This window comes from Kwoniella mangroviensis (assembly GCF_000507465.2).
Source record: "Kwoniella mangroviensis CBS 8507 chromosome 1 map unlocalized Ctg01, whole genome shotgun sequence".
Classification (NCBI taxonomy): Eukaryota; Fungi; Basidiomycota; class Tremellomycetes; order Tremellales; family Cryptococcaceae; genus Kwoniella; species Kwoniella mangrovensis.
This window is the reverse complement of record NW_027062533.1, coordinates 2,964,359-2,987,584: the sequence shown is the minus strand read 5'-3', so window position 1 is coordinate 2,987,584 and position 23,226 is coordinate 2,964,359. Positions and strand designations below refer to the sequence as shown.

Below are 23,226 nucleotides of genomic sequence, written 5' to 3'. Positions count from 1 at the left end.
TCGCTCCTCCACCTGTCTAGTTATCAGGCACATTCTGCATCCGAAGTTCTAAACAGCTCATTTCTCGTGAAAAACCAGACTCGATACATGCCATGCTCTGATTGACGAACCTAAAACATTCAGAAAATAATCGATGGTGCACTTGACATGTAAATACATGATTTTTATTATTACCACTTATTTACCTATATACTAACAATTACACATGATACCGAAAAATCCTTCGTAACTGATTACACCCAGTTTGAGACCCTCTTACGCGGCGATATGCTCTACCTCTCTATCCCATACTCTGTGCTTGGCTACCGAGTCCAAGAATTGTTGAGAGAACTGAGCACCGGTACCAACAGAAGGAGCAAGGAGCACACCGTTCGCCTGAGTGATCTCTTCCTTGGCTTTGGCATCTGCTGGTAAGTCGCCAGGGAGAGCCAAATCGGTCAACCAGCCTATTGCATTACCGGTAGCAGCGATAGCCTTGAGGTGCATATAAGCTTCTCGAGCAGCGTGAATTAATCTACCGTTCTTCATCTTCTTGGTGTAATCATCGGAATCACCACCAATGAAGATCAAGGCGTCAAAATGGGTCGATCGGGAGTTTTCGAAAGTGAATTCGGCGACTTGGGTTTGACCATTTCCAGCTTCAACCTTTCCTGTTGCTGGTCCTACAAACTTCACCATTACTCCTGCAGCTGTCAAGGCGACCTTGATAGGTTCGACTTGAGCATAAGAGTAGCCAGGTAAGAGGTATACACCGACTTTTCGACCTTCAGCAGTGAATGTCTGGGTCTTTCCGGCAACTTGAGACAAGAAGGCGGACTTCTTACCGTGATTTGGCACGGCATCTGGTACGGTGACATCTTTGAGCGATTCAGCAACGGCCAAAGCGAGATCGTGGTCGATCAAGTTGATTCGGTTCAAAGCAGTCTGCTGTACTTGGGTCTCGTAACATTTAGACAACTCGAATTGGTAAGCCGAGATGATGTGTTTCTTCTCAGGTTCAGACATGGAGTTGTAGAAGAGTTGAGCTTGTGAGACGAATTCCTAAGACATGGATGAATCGAAATCAATAATCCACTTCTGCGATGAAGCAAGTAAGGACAACCACTCACATTGAATTTAGGTCCGTGTAATCTTTCCTTGATACCCGATACAGTCTCGTGATAAGATCGGAAACCTCCCTTGGCAGGTTCAGTAGTAGGCAACGCGTCGAACCTGTTAGGGTGGTAGGCAGTCCTGTTGGTCTTGCTGAACATGGTATTTTGTCCATCTCTTTGGTTGGTCATGAATGGACAAACAGGTCGGTTGACGGGGATATCACCGAAGTTGACACCAAGTCGGGAGATTTGAGTATCTTGGTATGAGAAGTTTCGACCAGCTAAGAGAGGGTCAGAAGTGAAGTCCATACCAGGTACGATATGTTGGGTACAGAAAGCGACCTGTTCGACCTCCGCGAAGTAGTCTACGGGGTTTCGGTTAAGAGTGAGAGTACCGATGTTCTTGACTGGTACCAAATCTTCTGGGATGAGTTTGGTAGCATCAAGCAAGTCAAAGTCGAATTTGTGTTCATCTTCTTCTTTGACTAACTGTACACCCAGCTCCCACTTGGGGTAAGCACCAGCTTCGATAGCATCCCACAGATCTCTTCGGTGGAAATCGGGATCTTGTCCAGCAAGCTTAAGTGCCTCGTCCCATACCAATGAGTGGGTACCGAGATGAGGAGTCCAGTGATACTTAACGAAAGTAGACTTGCCCTCAGCATCGAGGAGTCGGAAAGTGTGTACACCGAAACCTTGCATGTGTCTAAACGATCGAGGGATAGCTCGATCGGACATGGTCCATTGTTGCATATGGGTGGATTGGGGGTGTAAGCCCATGAAGTCCCAGGCGTTATCGTGGGCAGTCTGAGCTTGGGGAATTTCGTTGTGAGGTTCGGGCTTGACGGCGTGAATAAGATCGGGGAATTTGATGGCTAGAAGTGGGGGAACAATGAAAAGTCAGCCTGAATACAATTTCGACCACATCTCGACCAATTTTGATCCGTTCGAGCTGATTTCTAGATGGATTTGCTCCGTTTGATCGAGGGAATGCAGAGGAAAGGACAATTTACCATCTTGTATGAAAAACACTGGCATGTTATTGCCCACAAGGTCCCAGTTGCCTTCGTCGGTGTAAAAACGAGCGGCGAAACCTCTTGGGTCTCTGACCTGTAAAAAGATGAATATAGTTTGAATCAGCGAAAATGCCACATAAGTGGAGGTCGCAACCATGCGCGCCACTCACAGAATCGGCGGAACCTCTAGATCCTCCTACGGTCGAGAATCGGACGTATGCAGGGGTAGTCTTGCTGGTGTCGGTGAGGATCTGCATACGAGCTGAGAAGTCAGCGGTGGAATGGAAAGGGATGGAAAGTAAAAGGCAGGGACTTGCCTTAGCGGTGGTCAAACCAGTTAAAGGAGTGTGTAACTTGAATTCTCCGAATGCACCTGCACCTCGAGCGTGGACGACTCGCTCGGGGATACGTTCGTGGTCGAAGTGTGATATCTTCTCTCGATTGTGGAAGTCTACGGTACACGCATGAATCAGGACCAACTTCCATTAGGGAGGAAAGGGGGATGAACCAACTCACCCTCAAGAACAGTAGGTCCCCTGGCACCCGCTCTCAGAGCGATGTCCGTCTCTGCGATCTTACTTCCGAAGTAAGAGGTAAGAGGGGTCTTGTCATTCTGTTCGAGTGTGAAACCGTCCATCTGTCTCTTTTTAGCATCTCCGACGGTTGAGTTGACAACTGAATACGATGATAGTCATATGAGCTATTGGCTCCGCTACTCCGATCGATCCGATCGTACCTAGGAGATGGATACTCACTCTTATCTACGACTTGAGCCATCTTGTATATGTTCTTATTCTTGTTATATGCTACAGTGATCTTGATCGATCGATAGGTGATACAGTGAGATACGATAAAGTGGCAACAGCGATAGAAGAAGAACGTTGCCTGATTCAGTCACTATATATGTATGTTTCTGTACGGACAGTTCAGACAGTATGCATCATGACATGGGGGGATGTGGAGGTTCTAAAACTTGCATAAAGGAAGCGCTCTATCTACTCAGGCCAACCAACGTTTACCTTTCTCACATCTCATGCATGACTGTGCATCGTCATACCCGCACTAAAAACTTGAAATTATGGTATAGACAAAAGGGAGATACGTCATAGGTTCAGTCACCGTTACTACGCGTAGGTGTGATTCAGGGTCGAATGATTCCAGCGATTCTGCCGAAATCGAGAAAATCACAAAAAGACATGATTTAAGTGGCGAATCGACGATCCAACGTATCGGCGACTGAGCTTTTCATTGTTCGATTTACTGCATTCTGTATGTGTATCCCTGAGCGTCTCGTTATACCATACCGTAGGTGATGACGATGCAAAGAGAAGAATGTTCAATTAGCCTCCGATAATTCCGGCTACTACTGCATACAAAACTTCGACAGGCGTTCGTGCCCACAGTCAGGCACAAACCTCCGAAGCATGCGGACATCCCCAAAGGTACCATCAATCAGGTTGTGGCACAGAAATATACAATTGCTTTGACAAGCTCATTTTTCATCTACGGCCATAGAAGGTATAAAGCACCGCATCCCGTCTGATCTGCGAATTTAAGCTGCCTATCGCTCGGTTAGTACCAAGGTGGGGGACCACTTGGGAATCCCGGGTGCTGTAGTTTTTGGATTTGTTTTGCTCTACCGGGCGACCGACGAGAAGGGTAGTGATGAGGACGAAGATTGTCGATGACGAGGATAGTCGATTATGATGACTCTTAACGGTTTGATGGATGTTCAGATAGAGGTCATGTCATGCTTGATTCACAGTTCCTTTCTCATATATACGCTATATAGATATGTATGCTACCATCAAATTCGTTCAGGTAAAACGGTCTCCTCTACAGGATTATCAACCAAACCTCTCAACCCCTTTTCATCCCTCCATTTTATCGACATCTTCTCCACCCACTCTTCCTCCGTCTTTGGAAAATCATCAATATCCTCATCCGGAATCTTCAAGAACGCTTTCCTGATGGCGTTCAGCTCGAGAACATTGGTGAACATACATTTTAAGAAGTAGATCAATCGTTGATACTTTCTTCCAACCTTGACACAGTCCGCCAAGTCATCTCGTCCGAGTGATTGGTAAGCTTCGATGAGTGCGTATTCCCGAGGAGAGAAAACATCGTTACTGCCCTCATGATAGAATTCGGAAGGTAAGAAATGCATTGGTGAAGCGAATGCTTCAGCTTTATTCGTGGTGTATGCCCTAGAATCACAGCATGATCTTCAAAATCAGCTATCATAAAGTATAACGGCTGAGGGTGAGATCCAAGCCGAATGGTGATTTACCACTCCCAATCAATTATACCTGTTACTTCGCCACCTTCCTTGGTCCTCGTATGATCCCAATGATCATCGGCATGTCTGATATAAAAAGAACCCGTATCTCTTCCCATCTCGAGATCATCTCCGACCAATTCTTTCAATTCCAGCAGAGCGAGATAGTTTGGTACCTCTCTGGAAGGATCGACGAGAGTCCGGGACTTCAAGGCTTCCAGACGACCATTTATAGTACTCAGATAACGTTCTTTGGCAGTTCTGAAAGGACCGCTGAAGTATGGTGGGATTGTCATAGATGGTTGTCGTTCGATAAGAGAACCAATAACAACTTCTTCTCTTGACTCTAGGGTGAATGTTGGACTTCCGATTTTATCAAATTTGACTTTTTCCATGGATATAAACCACTTGGCGATACTTTCGATGTGCCTCTTGGTAGAAGGGCTTAATAGCTGATCGCGAGGTTTGGAGGAGGGGAAATCTTGCCATGGGGGACCTTCGATGAAAGTTTGATAACTATACATCAACTTGGGGTGGACTACAACAACAAAAAAAGCATACAGACTTCCATCAGTAACGATGCGCCCACACAAAGTATTGACGGACAGAGACGGATAGAGATGTAGAAAGATAATACTTACGTTTACTATCTTCAGGTCTCATAATGGAGTACGGCACGGCAATACCACCTTTATAAAGTGCTTGACAAACGCCACATCGCTCTTGATGTTCATTCTAAGCGGTTCATCAGGGTATGGTCTGATACCTGCTTTACGTCTAATTCTCATCATCCAACTTTTCCCATCATCGAAATCAATTTTGATCTGGAGGTTGAATTGACCTTTCCATTCGTTGATATTATCCATGCTATCGGGGTTCTTGAGGATTTTGGTTACTTTATAGCCTGGGCGGAGGGATTCCACTTCTTCTTTGATCAATTCCACATCGAGGAGTCGGAGGAGTTGAGTAACCTATAACCATTTTTGCATGATCAGCTGAACATCCCACTATGTGTAAGGATTGTATATTCCGAGTTACGGTGGCAAATGAACATACCTCAGGTTCATTCGCCGCTTTCATTGTCGTACCCTTCCATACTCCCCTTTGCCTCGCCACCCAGCATTCATGAAGAGGATGTTTTCGATGTTGGAAACAATAGCTTGAATGACAGGTAGGACATACAGGTAGCCAAGTTAGAGCTTGATAGATGCAATTAGGTATACGACAATTATCAAATGCGGCCATACTTGTTATCCGTTAAAATTATTCAAATTTCAGTTCGGTTAGATGTAAAGGTCATAAATCATCGGGATTGGTAAACGGTAAGAGGATATACGAGTTAAAATGAGCCATTATATATGTATACTGTGTTAGATACCATCACTGACTTTTTGAACAGGCACATGAGGGTCCTTTGAGCAGGGACAATCATAATTTAGTGCTGTCTTGTGATTGTGTTGTGGCATCATCGTGCGGTATGGCCACTCAATTGTCCACACTGTGGCATGGACTCAATTGGTTATAATTTATTATGTACATCGAATATCATAGGGTAATTACAAATAACCATCATTATCTTGACTTTGCCATCGGGCTTCCACAAAACCACTTTGAATTCGAGTCACACTGCTTACCATCGAATATCGAGAAAACCATTTTTTATAGTCGCATAGACCGACTAATATACGAAGTGTTTTTTGGTAAGGGGCAGATGCGTCGCAGGAGGCGCATCGCACAACACCCCATCCGCTAGCACTTCGTACGTTTCAGGATCGACTGACCACGTCCATATAGATCAGCAAATGAGACCGCAATTGATAAGCAGATCAAATTGTTTCACACACCACTCATCTTTGGTTTATAGTTATTCAATTTCATATCCTTCTTACCAATGTTTCTACAATTCTTGACACCCTCCGCACGTTTCTTGATACCGTACTTTTCGATCGTACCTATAACGCACCCCACATGTCAGCTCAATCTTCAAACGTCGGTGATTCTGAGATATAGTAGAGATTACACTTACCAGTATCAATCGAAGCTTGACTGACCCAAACGATCGAACATCTCGGAGCCACCTCCGGTTGAGCACCCCACATCGGTCTTCCGAAGACAGGTTGGACGGTAGGAATCGAAGCATTCGCATCTCCCATCTGAGCCCAGGCGATCACTCCTCCCTTAAGGACCATTTCGGGTCGTGCACCGAAATTTTCAGGTTTCCAAATTACCAGATCGGCCAGTTTACCCACTTCTACTGATCCGATCAGATGTGACATTCCGTGGGTGATTGCGCTAAATCAGTGCAAGAGCTCGAATTAGCCTACCGCGCAATAGAACGATGAGACACCACATCTTATAGCTGGCGATTATGATAATATTATCTCGATACGTTGGAGCATAAGGTAGAGACACAACTTACGGATTAATCGTATATTTTGCGATATACCTCTTCACCCTCTCATTATCATTCTTCTCACTATCACCTTCCAAAGGTCCTCTGACATCTTTCATCTTAGCTGCCGTCCTCCAAGTCCTAGCTATCACTTCGCCAATCCTACCCATGGCTTGAGAATCACTCGAGATCATCGAGATTGCTCCATTATCTTGTAAGACATCTTCGGCAGCTACTGTCTCTGCTCGGATACGGGAGTCCGCAAAAGCGATATCTTCGGGAATGGATTTGTCGAGATGGTGACATACCATCAACATCTGTGGTCAAACAGTCAGCTCGAGCATCATATTTGTCAGCTGTTGTGACAAAATACACATACATCGAGATGTTCGTCCAAAGTGTTCATAGCATACGGTCTAGTAGGGTTTGTCGAACTGGGCAAAACATTCTCTTGTTCGACTACAACAATGATATCAGGTGCATGGCCACCACCAGCGCCCTCGGTGTGGTACCTGCAGCGACGTATCAGCTTTCCGCAATGTTTATCATGTTTATTTGGCAGTCAGCTCACGTATGGATAGTTCTTCCTTTTATAGCCGCCAAGGTACTCTCAACATACCCACTTTCGTTGAGCGTATCAGTATGGATATTGACCTGACACAGCACAGTCCATCAATTTCTACTCCTTCCTCTCATAACAAGGTAAACCGAACTCACCTGAACATCATAATCATCCCCAACACTTAACGCCCTATCAATACATTCCGGTGTAGATCCCCAATCCTCATGTAGTTTCAATCCACATGCACCAGCCTCCACGATATCTTTCAAACCTTTGACACCTGCGTCATTACCTTTACCTGTGAATCCGAAATTCAGGGGAATGGTATCGGTAGCATGTAACATTGCTTCCATGTAGAATTTCGATGGTGTACATGTTGTGGCATTGGTACCATCCGCTGGACCTGTACCACCTCCTAGGAGAGTGGTGATACCAGATGCGAGGGCCTTTCAAATACCCGCAGCAACGTCAGCTCACTAATTCGATAATTGCAGTACTCGTGAAGCTCACCTCGGGCCAGAGTTGAGTACAGATATAATGAACGTGAACGTCCAAAGCACCAGCAGTGACTATCAATTTCTCTCCAGCGATAGCTTCCGTGTTGGATCCAAAGATCATCCCTTCGGTGACATTATCCATGATATCTGGATTACCAGCTTTACCAATACCGACAATTATACCATTCTTGACACCGATATCGGCCTGATCAGTCATATGATCAGTACACCTGGAGGAAAATCGTGGAAGGCGGTTTAGTATATACCTTATAGATACCACTCCAATCAACGATCAAGGCGTTTGTAATGACCAGATCCAATACTTCTTCATCTGATCTGTTTGATGCTTGACCTTGTCCATCTCGAAGGACTTTACCTATGATGGCAAAGGAGTACATCAGTATCGGTCGGGACGGGAAACCTTGAGGGTTAGTATCTATAGCTTAAGAACGGAAGATTCTTCACTCACCTCCACCAAATTTACATTCATCTCCATATACGGTATGATCCTTCTCCACCTCGATCCATAGATCCGTATCGGCGAGCTGGACTTTATCGCCAGTGGTGGGGCCGAACATGGAGGCGTACTGAGTAAGCAAGATATTAGCAAATCTCCTGAATACGGACGGTAATGGCTCAACCAGCAAATTGATTTGAGGTGAGACATAGTGAATGTACACTCACGACTTCTCTATCCATCTCAACCACTTTCGCCTCCTTCAGTTCCTCCTGCTTTTTATGTCTGAATCCACCCTGTTCCACTTTTTCTTTCACTGTTGTCTCTCTATTTCCTTCGTCAAATTCACCAGCACCTAATCCACTTCCACCATATAAGATCTTCTTACCTCCCAATTCAACCATTCCCACCGTCTTTTTCTCTCCAGGTTCAAACCTCACCGCAGTCCCAGCGGCAATATCCAATCTATATCCATACGATAACAACCTATCGAATTGGAGGTATGGGTTAACCTCCAAGAATGGATAATGAGATCCAACTTGGATAGGTCTATCTCCCAAATTGGACACTTCCAAGTAAAATCGACGACGGTTGACATTGAGAGGGATTTTGGATTTGAGACAGATTACTGAACCTGCTAAGTGCTTGTTGGGAGGTAAGGGGTCTGGTAAGGGGAATGAAGATGAGGAGGGGATAGGGAGGAAGGAACCGTATAATGCGTTGTTCACTATAAACACCAAACGACAAATGACAAAGATAATATCATTATCAGCATCAATGCCGAGTTGATCTCTTGAACTGTCATGTTATGTAATTATGTGATAGGAGATAAACTTACAATCACCATCATCTGAACATATGGGATCATGTACAGTAACCAGAAAACTCCCATCTTCAAATGTCCCTTCCACTTGGATATCGTGTATACCCTCAGGTACACCTACCATCACATGTCTCCTACCTAACATCTTCTTTCCCAAGTCCATTAGTTCAGCTACGGAGTGATGGCCATCTCTAATGAACTCGTGTAGCTGTGAGGCGATCAGGGCGATAGTTTCGGATCGGTTGAGGGTCAGACCACGGGCCAGTCGACGTTGGGCTAAGATGCCGAGGTTGGAGAGGATAAGCTTGTCCTGCAACATATCATTGAGAGGTCAGTCATCAAGAATATCCGAATGGGATGAGACACATCTGCTTAAGGCCAGAACGACGACTACTCACCTGCTCTCGAGGTAGCAGATGCATCTTCGGAAGAGTGCTGCTTCACTTGACTTGATTGAGTATCAAGACGTTGGACCCGGATGGATACTTATCTTGGCTTGCTACTCTATAATGGTAATATCGTCCTCTTTCGGTCTTATTGTAGCCAGCTGAACGATACTGAGGAGGTAGAAGGTGTGGGAACAGAACAAAGGACAGATACTCATGTATCCATGCTCTTTCTAGAGTGTGGTTCTTGTGTCCGACTCAGGCACAGTGGTGATGTACCATAACATTCCTTATCTCTCTTCACTTTCAAACGATCAAATCGGATTTACTCGTAACCGGCGCAATTTGATCCCGTCAGATAGCATCTCATCAGGTGTGGCAACATGAGCGGACCCATAGGATCATAATAAGATGCAAGATGCATAACGAAGGAACAAACAAGTGAATGTGTAGACGAGTCCTACGTGTGCTAAGAAATATAGGATAGGATGCAAGTGACTGCTATGAGTATGAGTATGAATATGATATAGGATATGTACTGAATTCCGTGAACAATGTCCGTGTCCTCTTTGCTGCCTGAGCTGAACGATCCTTTTTCTCACTGATCTCGATCTCGATATATGTACCGAGCAAAGTATCGCCTCATACCCCTTATATCAACATACTGACACCCAAAGCTACCACTCCCACAGCCAAACCCAACAAATCACCTCTAGCAACGACACTCTTCCCAGCACCTGAAGATGCAGACGACGAGGATGAGGAGGAAGCTGCTGAACCACTGGCCGAAGCAGACGAAGAGCCACTCGCGGTCTTGCTGGAAGCAGCACTTCCTGAAGCTTGTGATCCGGATGCAGAGGCCGAGGCAGAGGAAGAAGCCGAGGAAGTTGAGTTGGTAGAAGAGGTCGATCCGCCCGATACGGAATAACTAAGTTTTTGCCATGAACCACTTGAGGATACAGTATAATCTGCGTTAACCGGAGTAGCATAGTAATAGATATCACCTGAAGAATCAACTTGTACCAGATCATATGGCGAGGCAGCATAAGAAGCTGTCTTGTCTTGCGAAGTGGGAGCAGGGATGGTTTGAGTGGAGTTGATCAAATCAGTGGCGAATGGGGCATCTGAGGTAACCGTGTAATCACCCAGGTCGGTCCAATGAGTAGCGATGTAAGTGTTGGAGAAGTCGTTAGGGACAAAGACCATAGAATACGGTACGCTATCTGATTCAGTTGGGATGGAAATGGCATGTCCGGCTGTATCGGGGAAAGCGGTTCCATTGAAAGCCTGAGCTTCAGGTTGGAAGTAGGCATAGTGCACTACGAACACGTTGGCTGATCCAGCTGCAGTGTTGGGTACACCAAAGTAGAAGATGTGGTTGGCCGCCTGGGTAGCAGTGACGGTGTATCCATCGACGGAGAAAGAAGAGTTTTCAACTGCTTCCCATGCCAGGGCGCTGGAGGAGGCAGAGTTGGTTACGCTGGACATGTCAAGTTGGTATAAACCGGATGAGGTGGTGAGGGTGTAGATGACATTGGTGTCGTGGTCGAGAACAGAGGCGGATCGGGAGTTACCCAAATCGGAGGGTGCACCGGAAGTAGTTTGGGTAGACCACGAATCGGAAGCGAAGTTGTATACGTAGATTTTCTGTTCGACATGAACAATGTTAGTTAGCTGCTTAGTATAACCCGCCTCAGTCTAGGGAAACTCACGCTAAGATCACTGCTATCACTCCCAACGACATACAACGCATTGTTGGTTTGAGAGAGGATACATTGCGAGTTGGTACCAGTCCAAGGGCTAAACAAGTAGCGTGAGCTAGGTCTGATATATGAAGAGCTCAAGACAACTTACGGTCGTCCAGATGAGGACAAAGTAGACGTCGAAGGTGCTATATCACGTTCGTCAGTTGTCATTTCCGTGATACGAATGCTACAGGACAACTCACATGACCAAGTGGTGTTAGCACCCAATTTGACATCGTCACTACCACCGAACGCGTACAGATTCCAGCTCGAATCGAATTGTACGCACGGTACCGCCGAGACCGAAGCGGTGAGAGCGGTAAGTACAGAGAATAAAGCTAGGGTAGGTAGCATCTTGTGTTGCTTAGCTATACTGAAGTGAGATATTGAAGGAAGGTTCGAAAATGAGTGAAAGAGAGGAGATGTAGTTGGTTCCTTGTTGTGGTAAGATGAAGATGAAGATGAGAATGAATGATTATGTCAATCTGAGGGGGACGTTGATCAGTCGGGTTGAATATGAATTATGAGATGAAAAGATGTGTAATGTGTTTGTGGATTGTCAAATTGACTGGCTGCTTTGACTATATATGTAAGTACACGCATTTATAGCTGTGAGCTGTGCAGAAAAGACAAAAGTCACAAACTCACAACCAAGGACGCGCTCGGTGATCGACCCCCTTTTCCTGAGCACTCATCACATGCGGAGTCTCCATTCGGATGTCTCCTACAAATGATACATCGCCGTAATACCGACCCAGTGGCACATTCCCATGAGTGGTGACCCATAACGCGCTGAAAGTGCATGCAGGACGAGGTGAGATTTAGATCCAGAGTCAATGTCAATGTTGATAATCTATTGACGTTCCTTCTTCCACAGCTAATCAACCAATTGCCACCACCACAACTCTCATACAAGATGTCTGACCCTACCGCCATTGCCCAACAATTCACTCGTACGTCTGACAGCTCGCAATCCCATCTCGACCGTATAGCAAACTAGCTGTTATTTCGGACTGACATTTCAATGATGCAGAATTCTATTACCAACAATTCGACTCTGATCGAAATGGACTTGCCTCTCTTTACGTACGTATTCAGCTGATCCATAGAGCCAACTGTGCCTTACCCGAGCAACAAGTCAGCTGATGCGCGCGTTGATTATTCAGAGAGACACCTCGATGCTTACTTGGGAATCAACTCAAATCCAAGGTTCTCAAGCTATCACCGAGAAGCTTGTGGTGAGTCTAGGCTGAGGTGTAACATTTATCCTTCTTTCCTCAAGACAGTCTCACTTTAAGAGCTGCTGGACTGATACCTGATACTATGGATCAAAATTGTAGAACCTTCCATTCGCCAAAGTCCAACATAAAATCGTCACCATCGATGCTCAACCTTCATCACCTTCCACCGCTTCTCTCATCGTACTCGTTACTGGTCAATTGTTAGTTGATGATGGTACGAATCCTTTACAATTTACTCAAGTTTTCCACGTGAGTGTTTTTTTTTCCCATTCTGTACTTGCGAAGTCAGGTTGGAAGAATACAGAGACGAAGGAAGAGGAATGCTGGAGCGGTGGGATGAGTCAATACAGATAAATTATCGAGTAATCAGGTATATCGAAGGAGAGGGAAACGCATGAAGCAGACTAGCTACCAAGTTGGATGTAGAAGGGCAATCGGAAGCTCGGTAGATTTCCACTGGTCATTCCCATGGGCTACTTGGCCTTTCATGGGACTTGATCTTGCTATAAAGCAGAGAGGAATCTACCTATTACCCGCATCGAAGAACTGTGGCCGATATATAGATTGCCTGCTGACTTCTTTGATTGAATATCAGTTGATGCCCGAAGGTGGAAGTTACTTTGTCTTCAACGACGTATTCAGACTGTAACTCAGCAACTGTACTCCTTTTGTTGCCAAGAGGGATCCCCTAGCTAACAATATGTTTACTCATCATCTAGTAACTACGGATAAACGATTCCATCTAAAATAATTCCGGTATGATAAGATGCACAAAGATTTGGAGAAGGAGAGTTTTGAGCTGGTCAGGATCAATCTGTGTGATTAGATGAGAAGTGATAGGACCGTATATTCTTTTCTTAATATCTTAATATTTGACAAGTAACGATTTTTTCTAAATGCATATGTTACAATTACGTCTAACTCTTGATTTTTTGGCCTAAATGGCTGAGTGTAATGTCAAAATAATTCAATAAATGATTATTTCGATTCTGAAAAGAAACGAAGCTACGAACTAAAGCTTACTTTGGTTTATAGAAGTCTAAATTTCGTGGAAAATGATTTTTTGTTGATCTATTCCAATCTGATATCATAGTAGATTAGAGTAAATCGATTGTCCATATTTGCTATACCCATTTGTTCCATTCTGCTAATCATGTTTTCCCTCCAACCTATCTTTCCTCCATTGTCCAATCCATTCTACTATCCTCTCTACATTCTCTTCAACCTCATTATCCACTTGACCCATCGACTGCAGTTCCACTATTATCTCTTCATCATACGATTCTCGAGTCTCTGATAAACACGTTTGCATAATTTCGGCTGTCACATTTTCAGTTATCTTATTTGGGGGGTAATTCCTAATACACAACAAATTCAAAAGGTTAGTTTCGAATCATCATGAATTTAAATTCATAGAGGTGATATCGATAGTGAACTTACCTTGCTGTTAGACGTTCATGTAATACCGAATTATCACAAATCAAAACTACTGCTAAGTCTACCCATCGTTCTGGGAATAAAGAAGGATCATGGTGATCTAGTATAAATCCTAAATAATTCATCAACATCAACAAGTATTCTTCGAGCACACTTCCTTCTGAGTCCATCAGATACGATGATTCCTCCTTATCTTCTCAAACAGCGATAAACATTCATTGACGCTCCACTCACCTGTTTGACTCGGTCCATTTTCAGGATTAACCACACCCTCTAGATAATCTAACAACCTCTCTTCATCGACTATCCAACATTTCCACTCTTCATCCCATCCCTCGTGAAAACCCTGTTCTTTCACTACATCACCTATGTTCAGGTGTTTCATCGGTATCTCACTCTCTGACATCTCCTGCTGGACCAATTGCGAATGTAAGGTCTTGCCGGTACCGGGTGTACCTGTTATGAGGATTATAGGGAATTGACGGGGGTGATGAGTTGTCATATTGTCTGCGTTTCTTGTCAATGGTCGACTTATTTTGAAAATGCAAGCGGTAATCAGTTTGAGGCTCGTCAAATGTTTATGTGTGTACTCTGTACTGCTTGACTTAATGATCTAGTTCGACATTCCTTCCAAGCCAGAGAGCAGTCAAGTCAGTCAATATGATATCTTCCCACTTTTTCAAAACAGCAAAGTAAAAGCGGTGACGGCCGCCCATCCACGAGACGACGGGATCAAACATCGAACAAATTTGATATCTTAAACCCATGGAACCAAACAAACTCGGTCAAATATAGGTTTTTTCTGCTCTTTCTCAGAGGTTCAACATGAGGGATGTACGCATGTGTCGAAGGATGGAGAATTTCAAGCAGTCATATCTACATTCATCGAGCAGATACAGAGCAGTTCCAGGCATAAGACATCCAAAGGACCCTAGATGTTGACAAGTGACCGATAAACGGGTTCAAAAAACACGGACATGTCTGGTGCACATCATCAACCCTTCAAGATGCTTTTTCCATCAGACATCATGAACAGATTGAAAATCACCCACAGTAATTTTCACAATCCACTTTTCATATATACTGCTCTCACCATATTCAATTGACCGAATGTCATTCATCAACTGCGCCATACCCAACTGCATCTACCAAGCACTGGTGGAAAGAGGTCGTTGTGGATTATGCTGCCGTCAATATTGCTTCTATCATTTAAACGATCCGGTCCATCATTGTTGCATCCTTCGCAAAACTAACAAATGGCCTGGGATATCGTTATTGAAGATGAAGGAACCTGAGGTATGTATCTTCCAACTCTGTGTTTAGTGACACGCGATGCTTATATACAGTATGTCATACATAGATTTCCCAATTACTCTCATTGTTGGATGAGAAAGTTATCGTCTCTGAGATCGAAACTTACATACCAGATCACAAAGTAACCAAAGTCCATATCAAGTCTACTGAAGATACCATAGTCGAACTACGAGGAGGATTCGACCTACTGATCAAAATCGATCTTGAGGATGTAGGTGGACAATCCCAAAGCTGGTTTATGCGAATTAGGAAAAGATCAAGTGGCCGACCATATCCAGATGAAGTACTGAGAATGAATTTGGAAAGTGAAGTAGCTACATGTCAAGCATTGTTTGAAGGTGGTGTGGATGTACCTCAAACCTTTCCAAGACCCGGAGATAGCAAACGTAAGTACAATCTTGCTTCATATCAAAACCACCTGCTGAAGTTGTATTGTACGTTCCTCTTGTAGAACATCCAAAGCTCATATACTGCTATCAAAGCTTCATCCCCGGTGACGCATGGCCTCCTTTCGATCCCGTTACAAAATTCAACGATCCCCCTAATCCGCCAGTTGACTATCTCACCCTAAATCATATCAAAAGTGTCGCAAAATGGTTTATCCAACTTGAGAAAGTTCAATTTGACAAAATCGGCAGTCCATCTTTCGATACTAGCGGCAAGATCATGGTCGGTCCTTTAGTAGAGGGAGAACCGACAAAAGCCATTCCGCCGTATTTCGATGGTCCATTTACAAGCCTCAAAGAAAGATACCTCAATGTTATCGATTCCAAACTTCGGTTATTGAGGAACAGGGAATTGGTTGGACCTGATTCAGAGATATACAGTTATTTGGTCTTACTTGAATTGAGGGAGATTGTGGAGAATGTTAAAGAGTTGGAGAAAAAAAAAGGACCGTTCTACGTTAGACATGCGGATGATCATTCGGATCATTGTAGAGCTACTGAAGATGGAGAAGTAATGGGAGTCATCGATTGGGAATGGTAAGTCATGATTTATACTCTGTTTACTCTTGGAAATCAGAAATACAGTAGGTACAGATCGACTGACTATCAGGGGTACATAGGGCATACACAACAAGTAAAGAAGAAGCATTCAGTTCACCCGACACTCTACTTCCTCGTGTCTTGTCCAGAACAGACGATGATCATATCCTAACACACCGTGAAGAAGCTTTGATACAAGCGTACGAGTCCCTCAATCGACCGGATTTAGCTGAATGTGTAAGAGAGGGAAGGAAATATTCTAGATTGATGAGGTGTCTTCATCATGCTTGGGCAAGTATACATGATATCAGAGCCATGAGAAAAGGTTTCAAAGTGGATTTGGTAGCTGGAGAGGCTTATCCGACTGAAGAGAGTAAAGAAGATTGGGTGGAGAGGATGAAGTTGAAGTATGCGGATGATGAGGGGTTGAAGTGGGTTTTAGATAATCCTGTATTTGAACCTGAACTTCCTGAAGAATGTCTAGAAGTCAAGTAATTGTGTGATACACAGTTTCCAAAGAATAATGCTTGATGAACACAATACACGACATTCAATCGAAGATAAGAAGAATCTGAGTTTCGCTAGTGACCTGGATCTCCAAATCTTTTGCAATCAAAATTACACTTAGTAAGTCTTTCTCTCAGATGTAAGCATGGGAAGTTCGTGTTCATAAGGTTAGTCTATGTGTATAACATGATCGATGCCTTCTAGAGGAAGGTCAAGGAACAATGTCTCGAAGATGTCCTTTGGCTCCATGTTAGACCGCAAGCTTGTCGCTCTGCAGCACAATTTATGATCAAGCTGTTATATACGATGTTGCATACGAAGTAAAAGAGACAGATATGTGAGACATGAAAGTTGTACTAATTTAATCGCGCTTTCATAACACAATCAATACCACAAAAAGGGAAGGGATACTGTCAAATCGAACAATTGAATATCTCCGATGTTAGCATCATTCATCATTGATATTGAACTTGCCAAATCAAGTAAGTCGATGCTTGAGCGCCAACGAGCTAGAAGTCCATCTGTGTATGTAGACGTGTTACTGCATGGTAAAAGAGAAGCATTTGTTTGTCCGATACTGTGAATGTCTAAGAACGTCTGGATCGTCTGAGAAAAACGTCAAAGTCGTTGTTTCCTCATGTATATTCTTTATTGATATTGGGCACTATCATATACCAAGAACAGCTTGACATGTATAGCTATATAAAGGGTGTCAGCGACGCCTTCCCCTCTACTCGTATACAACAACTTTCCATTTCTTTCTAATTCAAAAGCCTACAACATCACTGCCTCTGCGAAGTCGATTTCAATACCTAATCCTCGCTGATAGAATTATTGAAGATGCCAAGAAGGTTCTATGGTTCTAAGTCAGTACTCCCTGTTCTTCAAGCTGCGGTCAATTGTCTGGCTAACAACTTTTATACCTATACGTACAACGAGCTAAAGGAATTTGACGAGTTATGGTATGACGAAGATGATGATTGTTTTTAGTGAGTTTTGGCCCCTGTCTGAATTGAATTCACCGCGGACATGAGTAATGGCTGATAGATGATTGTGACAGTTTTGAAGTCCATCAATGGGAGGAAGGTGAAACTGAGATGTGCTACGTGGTCATGAACCCTGACAAGGAAGAACATGAAGAGTACAGATTCTGTACTACTCCTCATTGGTCCAATTACAGGGACGAAATGATCTGTGTTGATCGTAAGTCCTGCATCGTCACTTCTTACCGCATGCACTGCGTCTAACCATGAATTGTGCCTTACCTTAGATCTCGCACTCCTCAGCAACGGACCTTACAAGGTGGATTGGCTGTCCACCGGAGATGACGATTCCGAAGTTGATGACGCTGTTTAGATCAGAGAAGTGAAGATCATTATACTGTCTTCATCAAAGTGCCACAGCGATCGATATCTGGTGTTAGCAATGCAAGTCGAGCGAAATTGATATTGTATAAATATATATGGCTCATGACCTTGAAAGTCTATACTATGCACCTATCTTGCTATCCATGGCAGTCGGATGATTGTCAATTGTACACCGCGTGCAACGTGCTATACTTCTCAAAGGACTTCCTTTAGGGTCGTGCTCAAAACACGCTAGGATCGCAAACGTTTCATACCATCAAATCCTACAAACATCACTCAAACCTCTCGAATACACAACATGCACTTCAATTCATTCAGCTGTTTATATGGTCTTTTCAACTTCGTCTCCATTCCCTTCCTTCCCCAACATCCATCCAATACTCAACCGAAATACATACCATATACCTTACGGTTCGCAGAATATTCATCAAGCATCACCAGACATGTCATTCAACAACTGCAGTATACCCAATTGCATCTACCAAATCCTTGTACGAGACGCTTGGTGTCGCAAGTGCCATGAAGGTTTTTGCTATCAACACCGTACAGATCATGTATGCTCGAAGCCTAAGAAGTCGAAGAAGCCTGTGAAGGACAAAAGTGAGATGGAAAACATGTATCAACCTGAAGTATGTCCCGAGAGTACCCAGTGATGGGTGAGAACGTTCTGACCTATGTTGTTTTGAATGCAGGTCGACCAAATCATGGAACTGCTCAAACCCGAAATCATCAAAGCTGAAGTAGAATATCTTCGACTTGGACATAACGTCAAGCAAGTACACATACCCGATAAATGGCTCCAGTTCGCTATCGGATTCTACGGTTCATTCAATTTTCACATCAAGATTGAATTTGATGATGGCGAATTTTGGATGATGAGAATTAGAAGGAGGAAAGGTCGAGATTATCCTGATGGACCACTGAAACTCAACCTGGAGAGTGAAGTGGCTACCAATCGAATCTTACACAAAGCTGGATTGAAGGTCCCTCATGCACACCTCAGACTAAAGGACAGTAAATGTGAGTTCCCCATTCAACACTCAACTTTCATCGTATCCGCATCGCCATATCTGACACCTGTATCTCTACAGTTCATCCGAAATTGATCTATTGCTATCAAACATTCATGAACGGCGCTTTGTGGCGACCTTGGTATTATCCCGACACCTGTGATTTGCCATTGGAAGAACCTTCCATTCGACTTCTTAACGGCATAGCTAATTGGTTTTTAGAAATGGAAAAGCTCAAATTCGATCAAGTTGGTTCGCCGTGCTTTGGTAAAGATGAGGATGACATCATCATTGGACCGCTCATCTCACGACATCCCGTCTATACCACCCCGCCATATAATCAAGGTCCATTCAAAACAGCTCAAGACAAATGGTTGGCGATTATCGATAACAAAATTTCACTTATCCTTTCTCGAAATTACTGTACACCTGATCGAGAATTACAAGAATACTTCATGCTTAAGCAAGCTAGAGAATTGGTCAAAGATTGCGAAGAAATGGAAAATCCTGGACCATTCTACATCAAGCATGATGATGACAGATTCGATCATATCAGAGCGGAGGAAGAAACAGGGGAATTTACTGGTATTCTGGACTGGGAATGGTGAGTCATCTATTCTTCCCTCCATTTGTCTGCCAATCAAAGCTGAGAAAGCGTACTATGGTACCTTGTCAGGGCATACACTACAAACAAAGAAGAGGCCTTTGCCGCTCCAAACGGATTCGTACCTGCAGATTACAAGAAGGGCAAGAACGATATCCTCTCAACTCGAGAACTCGCTTTGATTGATGCCTATACATCCCATGGTCGTCCCGATCTTGCAGAGTGTGTTAGAAAAGGAAGAAAATATCATCGACTGATCGATTTCCTTAGACATGACGTATATGATGTCCAGATTATCAATGCACTCGAAAGAGCATTTCTTGGACTTCCTGATAATCATATCGGTCAGCCTTCAACTTTGGAAGATTGGTTGGAAGCTATGAAAGAAAAGTTTAAGGATGATGAGGGCTTGAGTACGCTTTGGACTTATCCTGTGGCGACACTTAAACTCCCTGAAGAACTGAAGAATCCATAAAAAAGGTGTAGATCGATTTATCTGATATCTTTCCTCTCACCAATACCTTCTATATTTGTATATATTATCCATTCACGTAAACATCATATTGATTATCGTTGAAGTGATTCCCAAGAAAGCTTTCCTCGACGTTTTGATCAACCTGGAATTGATTTTTCAAGCTAACAATGACCATTATATGTAAAGCTGCTGCAGCATTCCACCTTGACTGTCAAGCAACGACTTGATTGTCGCTCTTTCGGACAATTCCCGAAGTACTGTACCCTAAACCGCAGGAAATTGAGCTATGATCGCATACACACAGACACCCCTGTATCTCACTAGTTGGCCTAGCACCAACATCACCTTCAGGACCACACTCTCTCGATCAAAGAGACTATTCGTTACAATCTTGCAATTCTTTCTAGAGCTACGATAGTGGGTATTATCTTCCACTCGTACTCCAGAAGCATGGCTTTCAACGACTGCAATATACCCAATTGCATTTATCAAGCGCTGGTACTTGACAGCACATGTCAAATGTGCTATGGTAGCTTTTGCTATCAGCATTATGACAATCATCACTGTCATGACGGCAAGAACTCAGACGGCTCAGACAAAACTTCAGGCATAGAAGACTGGTATCAGCCCGAGGTGAGTAATTACGACTTTAATCGTTTCGCTGTGGTGATTGATGACTCTAACGACCTGTAGATATCACAAGTCATACAATTGCTCGCTGTGACAACTCCTCATGAAGTTCAGAGGCTCTTGCAACTTTCATATCAAGATTGATTTGGAGGATACCGCATCGCTTATCCTGAGAATCCGTCGACGAGCGGCTCATAAGTACCCCGATGAGCCCTTGAGACTCAACCTGATGAGCGAGGTGGCTACCAATCAAGCGCTGAGCAGAGCGGGTGTGGCTGTTCCATTCGCATACCCTGGGCCGAAAGATAGCGTGAGCTCAGATATATCGTCTTCCTGCTAACCGAGCTGATTGCTTTCCAGTTCATCCAAGATTGATATACTGCTATCAAGACTGGCTTCCCGGAGATACATGGAGACCTTTCAGTTCTATCGCTACCTGTCATTCACCTCCAGATGACAAATCTAGTCGACACATTAACAGTATCGTGGAGTGGTTCCTGTCCATGGAGAAATGCTCGTTCGATAAGGTCGGTTCATTATGCTCCGACCATTTCGACCACCAGGATATCGTCGTCGGACCACTCATCGAGCGTCATCCGGTTTACACCGTCCCACCCTATCTTCAAGGACCGTTCAATACTGCGAAGGAGCGCTGGCTCGCTGCCATAGACAGTAGAGTCACCCTAGTTTTGTCACACAAACACTGCAGCTCCCAGACAGAAGTAAAGTACTATCTTGCTTTGAAGGCTGCAAGGGAATTGGTGCAGAACTGCCAAGAGCTAGATGACACTGGTCCGTTCTATATCAAGCATGATGATGATAGATTTGATCGCATCAAAGCAGGAGAAGATGGTCAAGTCACGGGAATACTTGATTGGGAATGGTAAGTACTCGTTTGGTATTTGAATTCATTCTGCAAATCCAACAAGCTAGATGTATGATCGATACAGGGCTTATACAACGAACAAGGAGGAAGCTTTCGCCGCTCCAAGCGGCTTCGTGTCGGCTGAATATGTGAAAGGGAATAATGACTCGCTTTCACCTAGAGAGATCGCCATGATCGACGCATATACCTTAAGAGATCGACCTGATCTTGCGGATCATGTGCGAAAAGGAAGAAAGTACCATCGCTTAGTACACTCGCTCAAGAGCAGTGCTATCAATATTAAAAGATTTAACGCCTTGGAAAGAGCTTTCCTTGACCTTCCTGATAGTTATTTTGACCAGTCTCAGACTCTAGATGAGTGGGTGGAGACCCTAAGGAGAAGTACAAGTACGATGAGGGCTTGAAATCTCTCCTGCAAACAAACTAAATACTGTACAAACCCCTATACTCCTAAGTAGGAAGGATCACAAGAGACCATAGACGATGTTTTTTGTACATATCATGCATCGTCCTCTATTCCGATTGAAAGTCGAGTGTCATGTATGTGCTAGCGGCTGAAAAAAATCTCAAGTCTTGCGTCACGATTTAAAAAAACATTCGTTAGCCACTGGTGGCATACGCTAGTTCGTTGGACCCATCTCAATCTCAAATATGTCAGTGGAAAGCTTGAACTCTATGCACTGCAGAGTCCTCAAGGCCCGGAACATAGGGATGATATATTTCGTGCATTCGCCCGCTTGATGAGCGAGACAGCATGTGAAACCAAAAGCAGACAAAAGCAATCCATCGCTCATCCGGATCGAAGGATCGAACGCTTTGGCCGCATAATCATCGCCACTCTTGCGTCTGCCTTGAAGTTCCAGATAAATTCACTATCTCAAGTGTGTCATCACCCCTGATGGTGTCTTGTCTGGATCAGTGGCTTAAACTTGGTACCCATGTGAAATACTATTTGAGCAAATCAGAGGGGCTGTCAACGTCATTATTGATTGCAAGGAAGTTGTTCCAAAACTGCGTGAGGTGCATCATCGGATGATTGCAATCATAATCATCATAATCATAATATACCATGCATTCATGTACCGGAATGGTTTGCCCGAGGTGACCCTCACACGTTGTGAAGAGTGTGTGTCTCCAAACATCGGTTCGCAATCACTCGGTCTTCAGATTTGGGGGTGTGGGATCTGTAAGCTTCTGAGGCTAGTGATGCAGTTCTCGTTGATGCAGCAATTATCACACGGGGCTTCGGTGTAAGGCGCATTGATCCAGGCCGATCTAAGTGAGGTCTATACCCATCTCGTAGATTGGGCCTTTTGCCCATCAAATCGGGAAGCAGACCATTGGACAACCCTCTTTCCTCTTTTGCTGTAACCACTTCATCGCAATTGCCAATTTTTTGTCATAGCTGGCATTCAGGCGGTTTCTCGATCTTGAGAAGCTCTTGGCTGGATTATGACAAATCGCCCGACCTTTGCTGCTAGCATAGAATACATTGATGACTTATTGATGTGATTGATTG

The 23,226-nt window shown here is 44.0% G+C and overlaps 11 protein-coding genes and 1 non-coding gene across 12 annotated transcripts; 7 read left to right on the top strand and 5 right to left on the bottom strand.

Annotated features, from left to right (window-relative positions):
• Positions 1-255: 255 nt before the first annotated feature.
• On the bottom strand, positions 256-2,887 carry I203_101115 (uncharacterized protein; the record flags this gene model as incomplete). Its single annotated transcript, XM_065516814.1, has 7 exons — positions 256-1,041; positions 1,110-1,969; positions 2,108-2,204; positions 2,281-2,361; positions 2,428-2,561; positions 2,627-2,785; positions 2,866-2,887. 7 exons carry the CDS (start codon positions 2,885-2,887, stop codon positions 256-258), a joined length of 2,139 nt encoding a protein of 712 aa, XP_065373632.1.
• Positions 2,888-3,614: 727 nt separating this feature from the next.
• I203_101114 lies at positions 3,615-3,729 on the top strand. Its single transcript, XR_002021888.2, has one exon. It is a non-coding gene; the product is annotated as a 5S ribosomal RNA (ribosomal RNA).
• Positions 3,730-3,917: 188 nt separating this feature from the next.
• On the bottom strand, positions 3,918-5,468 carry I203_101113 (uncharacterized protein; the record flags this gene model as incomplete). The annotated part of the gene is made up of 5 exons (XM_065516813.1): positions 3,918-4,317; positions 4,401-4,926; positions 5,030-5,089; positions 5,230-5,359; positions 5,445-5,468. The coding sequence occupies 5 exons, from the start codon at positions 5,466-5,468 to the stop codon at positions 3,918-3,920; spliced, it is 1,140 nt and encodes a 379-aa protein (XP_065373631.1).
• Positions 5,469-6,066: 598 nt separating this feature from the next.
• I203_101112 (urease) lies at positions 6,067-9,541 on the bottom strand (the record flags this gene model as incomplete). Its single annotated transcript, XM_019146067.2, has 13 exons — positions 6,067-6,164; positions 6,233-6,340; positions 6,415-6,680; positions 6,808-7,097; positions 7,160-7,292; positions 7,352-7,434; positions 7,498-7,788; positions 7,853-8,044; positions 8,106-8,215; positions 8,309-8,426; positions 8,524-9,023; positions 9,135-9,429; positions 9,518-9,541. 13 exons carry the CDS (start codon positions 9,539-9,541, stop codon positions 6,067-6,069), a joined length of 2,508 nt encoding a protein of 835 aa, XP_019004626.2.
• A 615-nt stretch (positions 9,542-10,156) lies between these two features.
• On the bottom strand, positions 10,157-11,604 carry I203_101111 (uncharacterized protein; the record flags this gene model as incomplete). Its single annotated transcript, XM_019146066.1, has 4 exons — positions 10,157-11,152; positions 11,218-11,305; positions 11,360-11,396; positions 11,454-11,604. 4 exons carry the CDS (start codon positions 11,602-11,604, stop codon positions 10,157-10,159), a joined length of 1,272 nt encoding a protein of 423 aa, XP_019004625.1.
• Positions 11,605-12,166: 562 nt separating this feature from the next.
• I203_101110 (uncharacterized protein) lies at positions 12,167-13,140 on the top strand (the record flags this gene model as incomplete). Its single annotated transcript, XM_065516812.1, has 5 exons — positions 12,167-12,203; positions 12,284-12,336; positions 12,417-12,488; positions 12,591-12,740; positions 13,087-13,140. 5 exons carry the CDS (start codon positions 12,167-12,169, stop codon positions 13,138-13,140), a joined length of 366 nt encoding a protein of 121 aa, XP_065373630.1.
• A 498-nt stretch (positions 13,141-13,638) lies between these two features.
• Positions 13,639-14,430, bottom strand: I203_101109 (uncharacterized protein; the record flags this gene model as incomplete). The annotated part of the gene is made up of 3 exons (XM_019146064.1): positions 13,639-13,849; positions 13,932-14,040; positions 14,163-14,430. 3 exons carry the CDS (start codon positions 14,428-14,430, stop codon positions 13,639-13,641), a joined length of 588 nt encoding a protein of 195 aa, XP_019004623.1.
• A 608-nt stretch (positions 14,431-15,038) lies between these two features.
• I203_101108 (uncharacterized protein) lies at positions 15,039-16,723 on the top strand (the record flags this gene model as incomplete). The annotated part of the gene is made up of 4 exons (XM_019146063.2): positions 15,039-15,224; positions 15,289-15,628; positions 15,694-16,225; positions 16,309-16,723. 4 exons carry the CDS (start codon positions 15,039-15,041, stop codon positions 16,721-16,723), a joined length of 1,473 nt encoding a protein of 490 aa, XP_019004622.2.
• An 852-nt stretch (positions 16,724-17,575) lies between these two features.
• On the top strand, positions 17,576-18,091 carry I203_101107 (uncharacterized protein; the record flags this gene model as incomplete). Its single annotated transcript, XM_019146062.1, has 3 exons — positions 17,576-17,724; positions 17,796-17,938; positions 18,006-18,091. 3 exons carry the CDS (start codon positions 17,576-17,578, stop codon positions 18,089-18,091), a joined length of 378 nt encoding a protein of 125 aa, XP_019004621.1.
• A 625-nt stretch (positions 18,092-18,716) lies between these two features.
• Positions 18,717-20,191, top strand: I203_101106 (uncharacterized protein; the record flags this gene model as incomplete). The annotated part of the gene is made up of 4 exons (XM_019146061.1): positions 18,717-18,731; positions 18,795-19,122; positions 19,194-19,716; positions 19,789-20,191. The coding sequence occupies 4 exons, from the start codon at positions 18,717-18,719 to the stop codon at positions 20,189-20,191; spliced, it is 1,269 nt and encodes a 422-aa protein (XP_019004620.1).
• Positions 20,192-20,641: 450 nt separating this feature from the next.
• On the top strand, positions 20,642-20,965 carry I203_101105 (uncharacterized protein; the record flags this gene model as incomplete). The annotated part of the gene is made up of 2 exons (XM_065516811.1): positions 20,642-20,824; positions 20,885-20,965. The coding sequence occupies 2 exons, from the start codon at positions 20,642-20,644 to the stop codon at positions 20,963-20,965; spliced, it is 264 nt and encodes an 87-aa protein (XP_065373629.1).
• A 359-nt stretch (positions 20,966-21,324) lies between these two features.
• I203_101104 (uncharacterized protein) lies at positions 21,325-22,111 on the top strand (the record flags this gene model as incomplete). The annotated part of the gene is made up of 2 exons (XM_019146059.1): positions 21,325-21,704; positions 21,772-22,111. The coding sequence occupies 2 exons, from the start codon at positions 21,325-21,327 to the stop codon at positions 22,109-22,111; spliced, it is 720 nt and encodes a 239-aa protein (XP_019004618.1).
• Between the last annotated feature and the right edge of the window lie 1,115 nt (positions 22,112-23,226).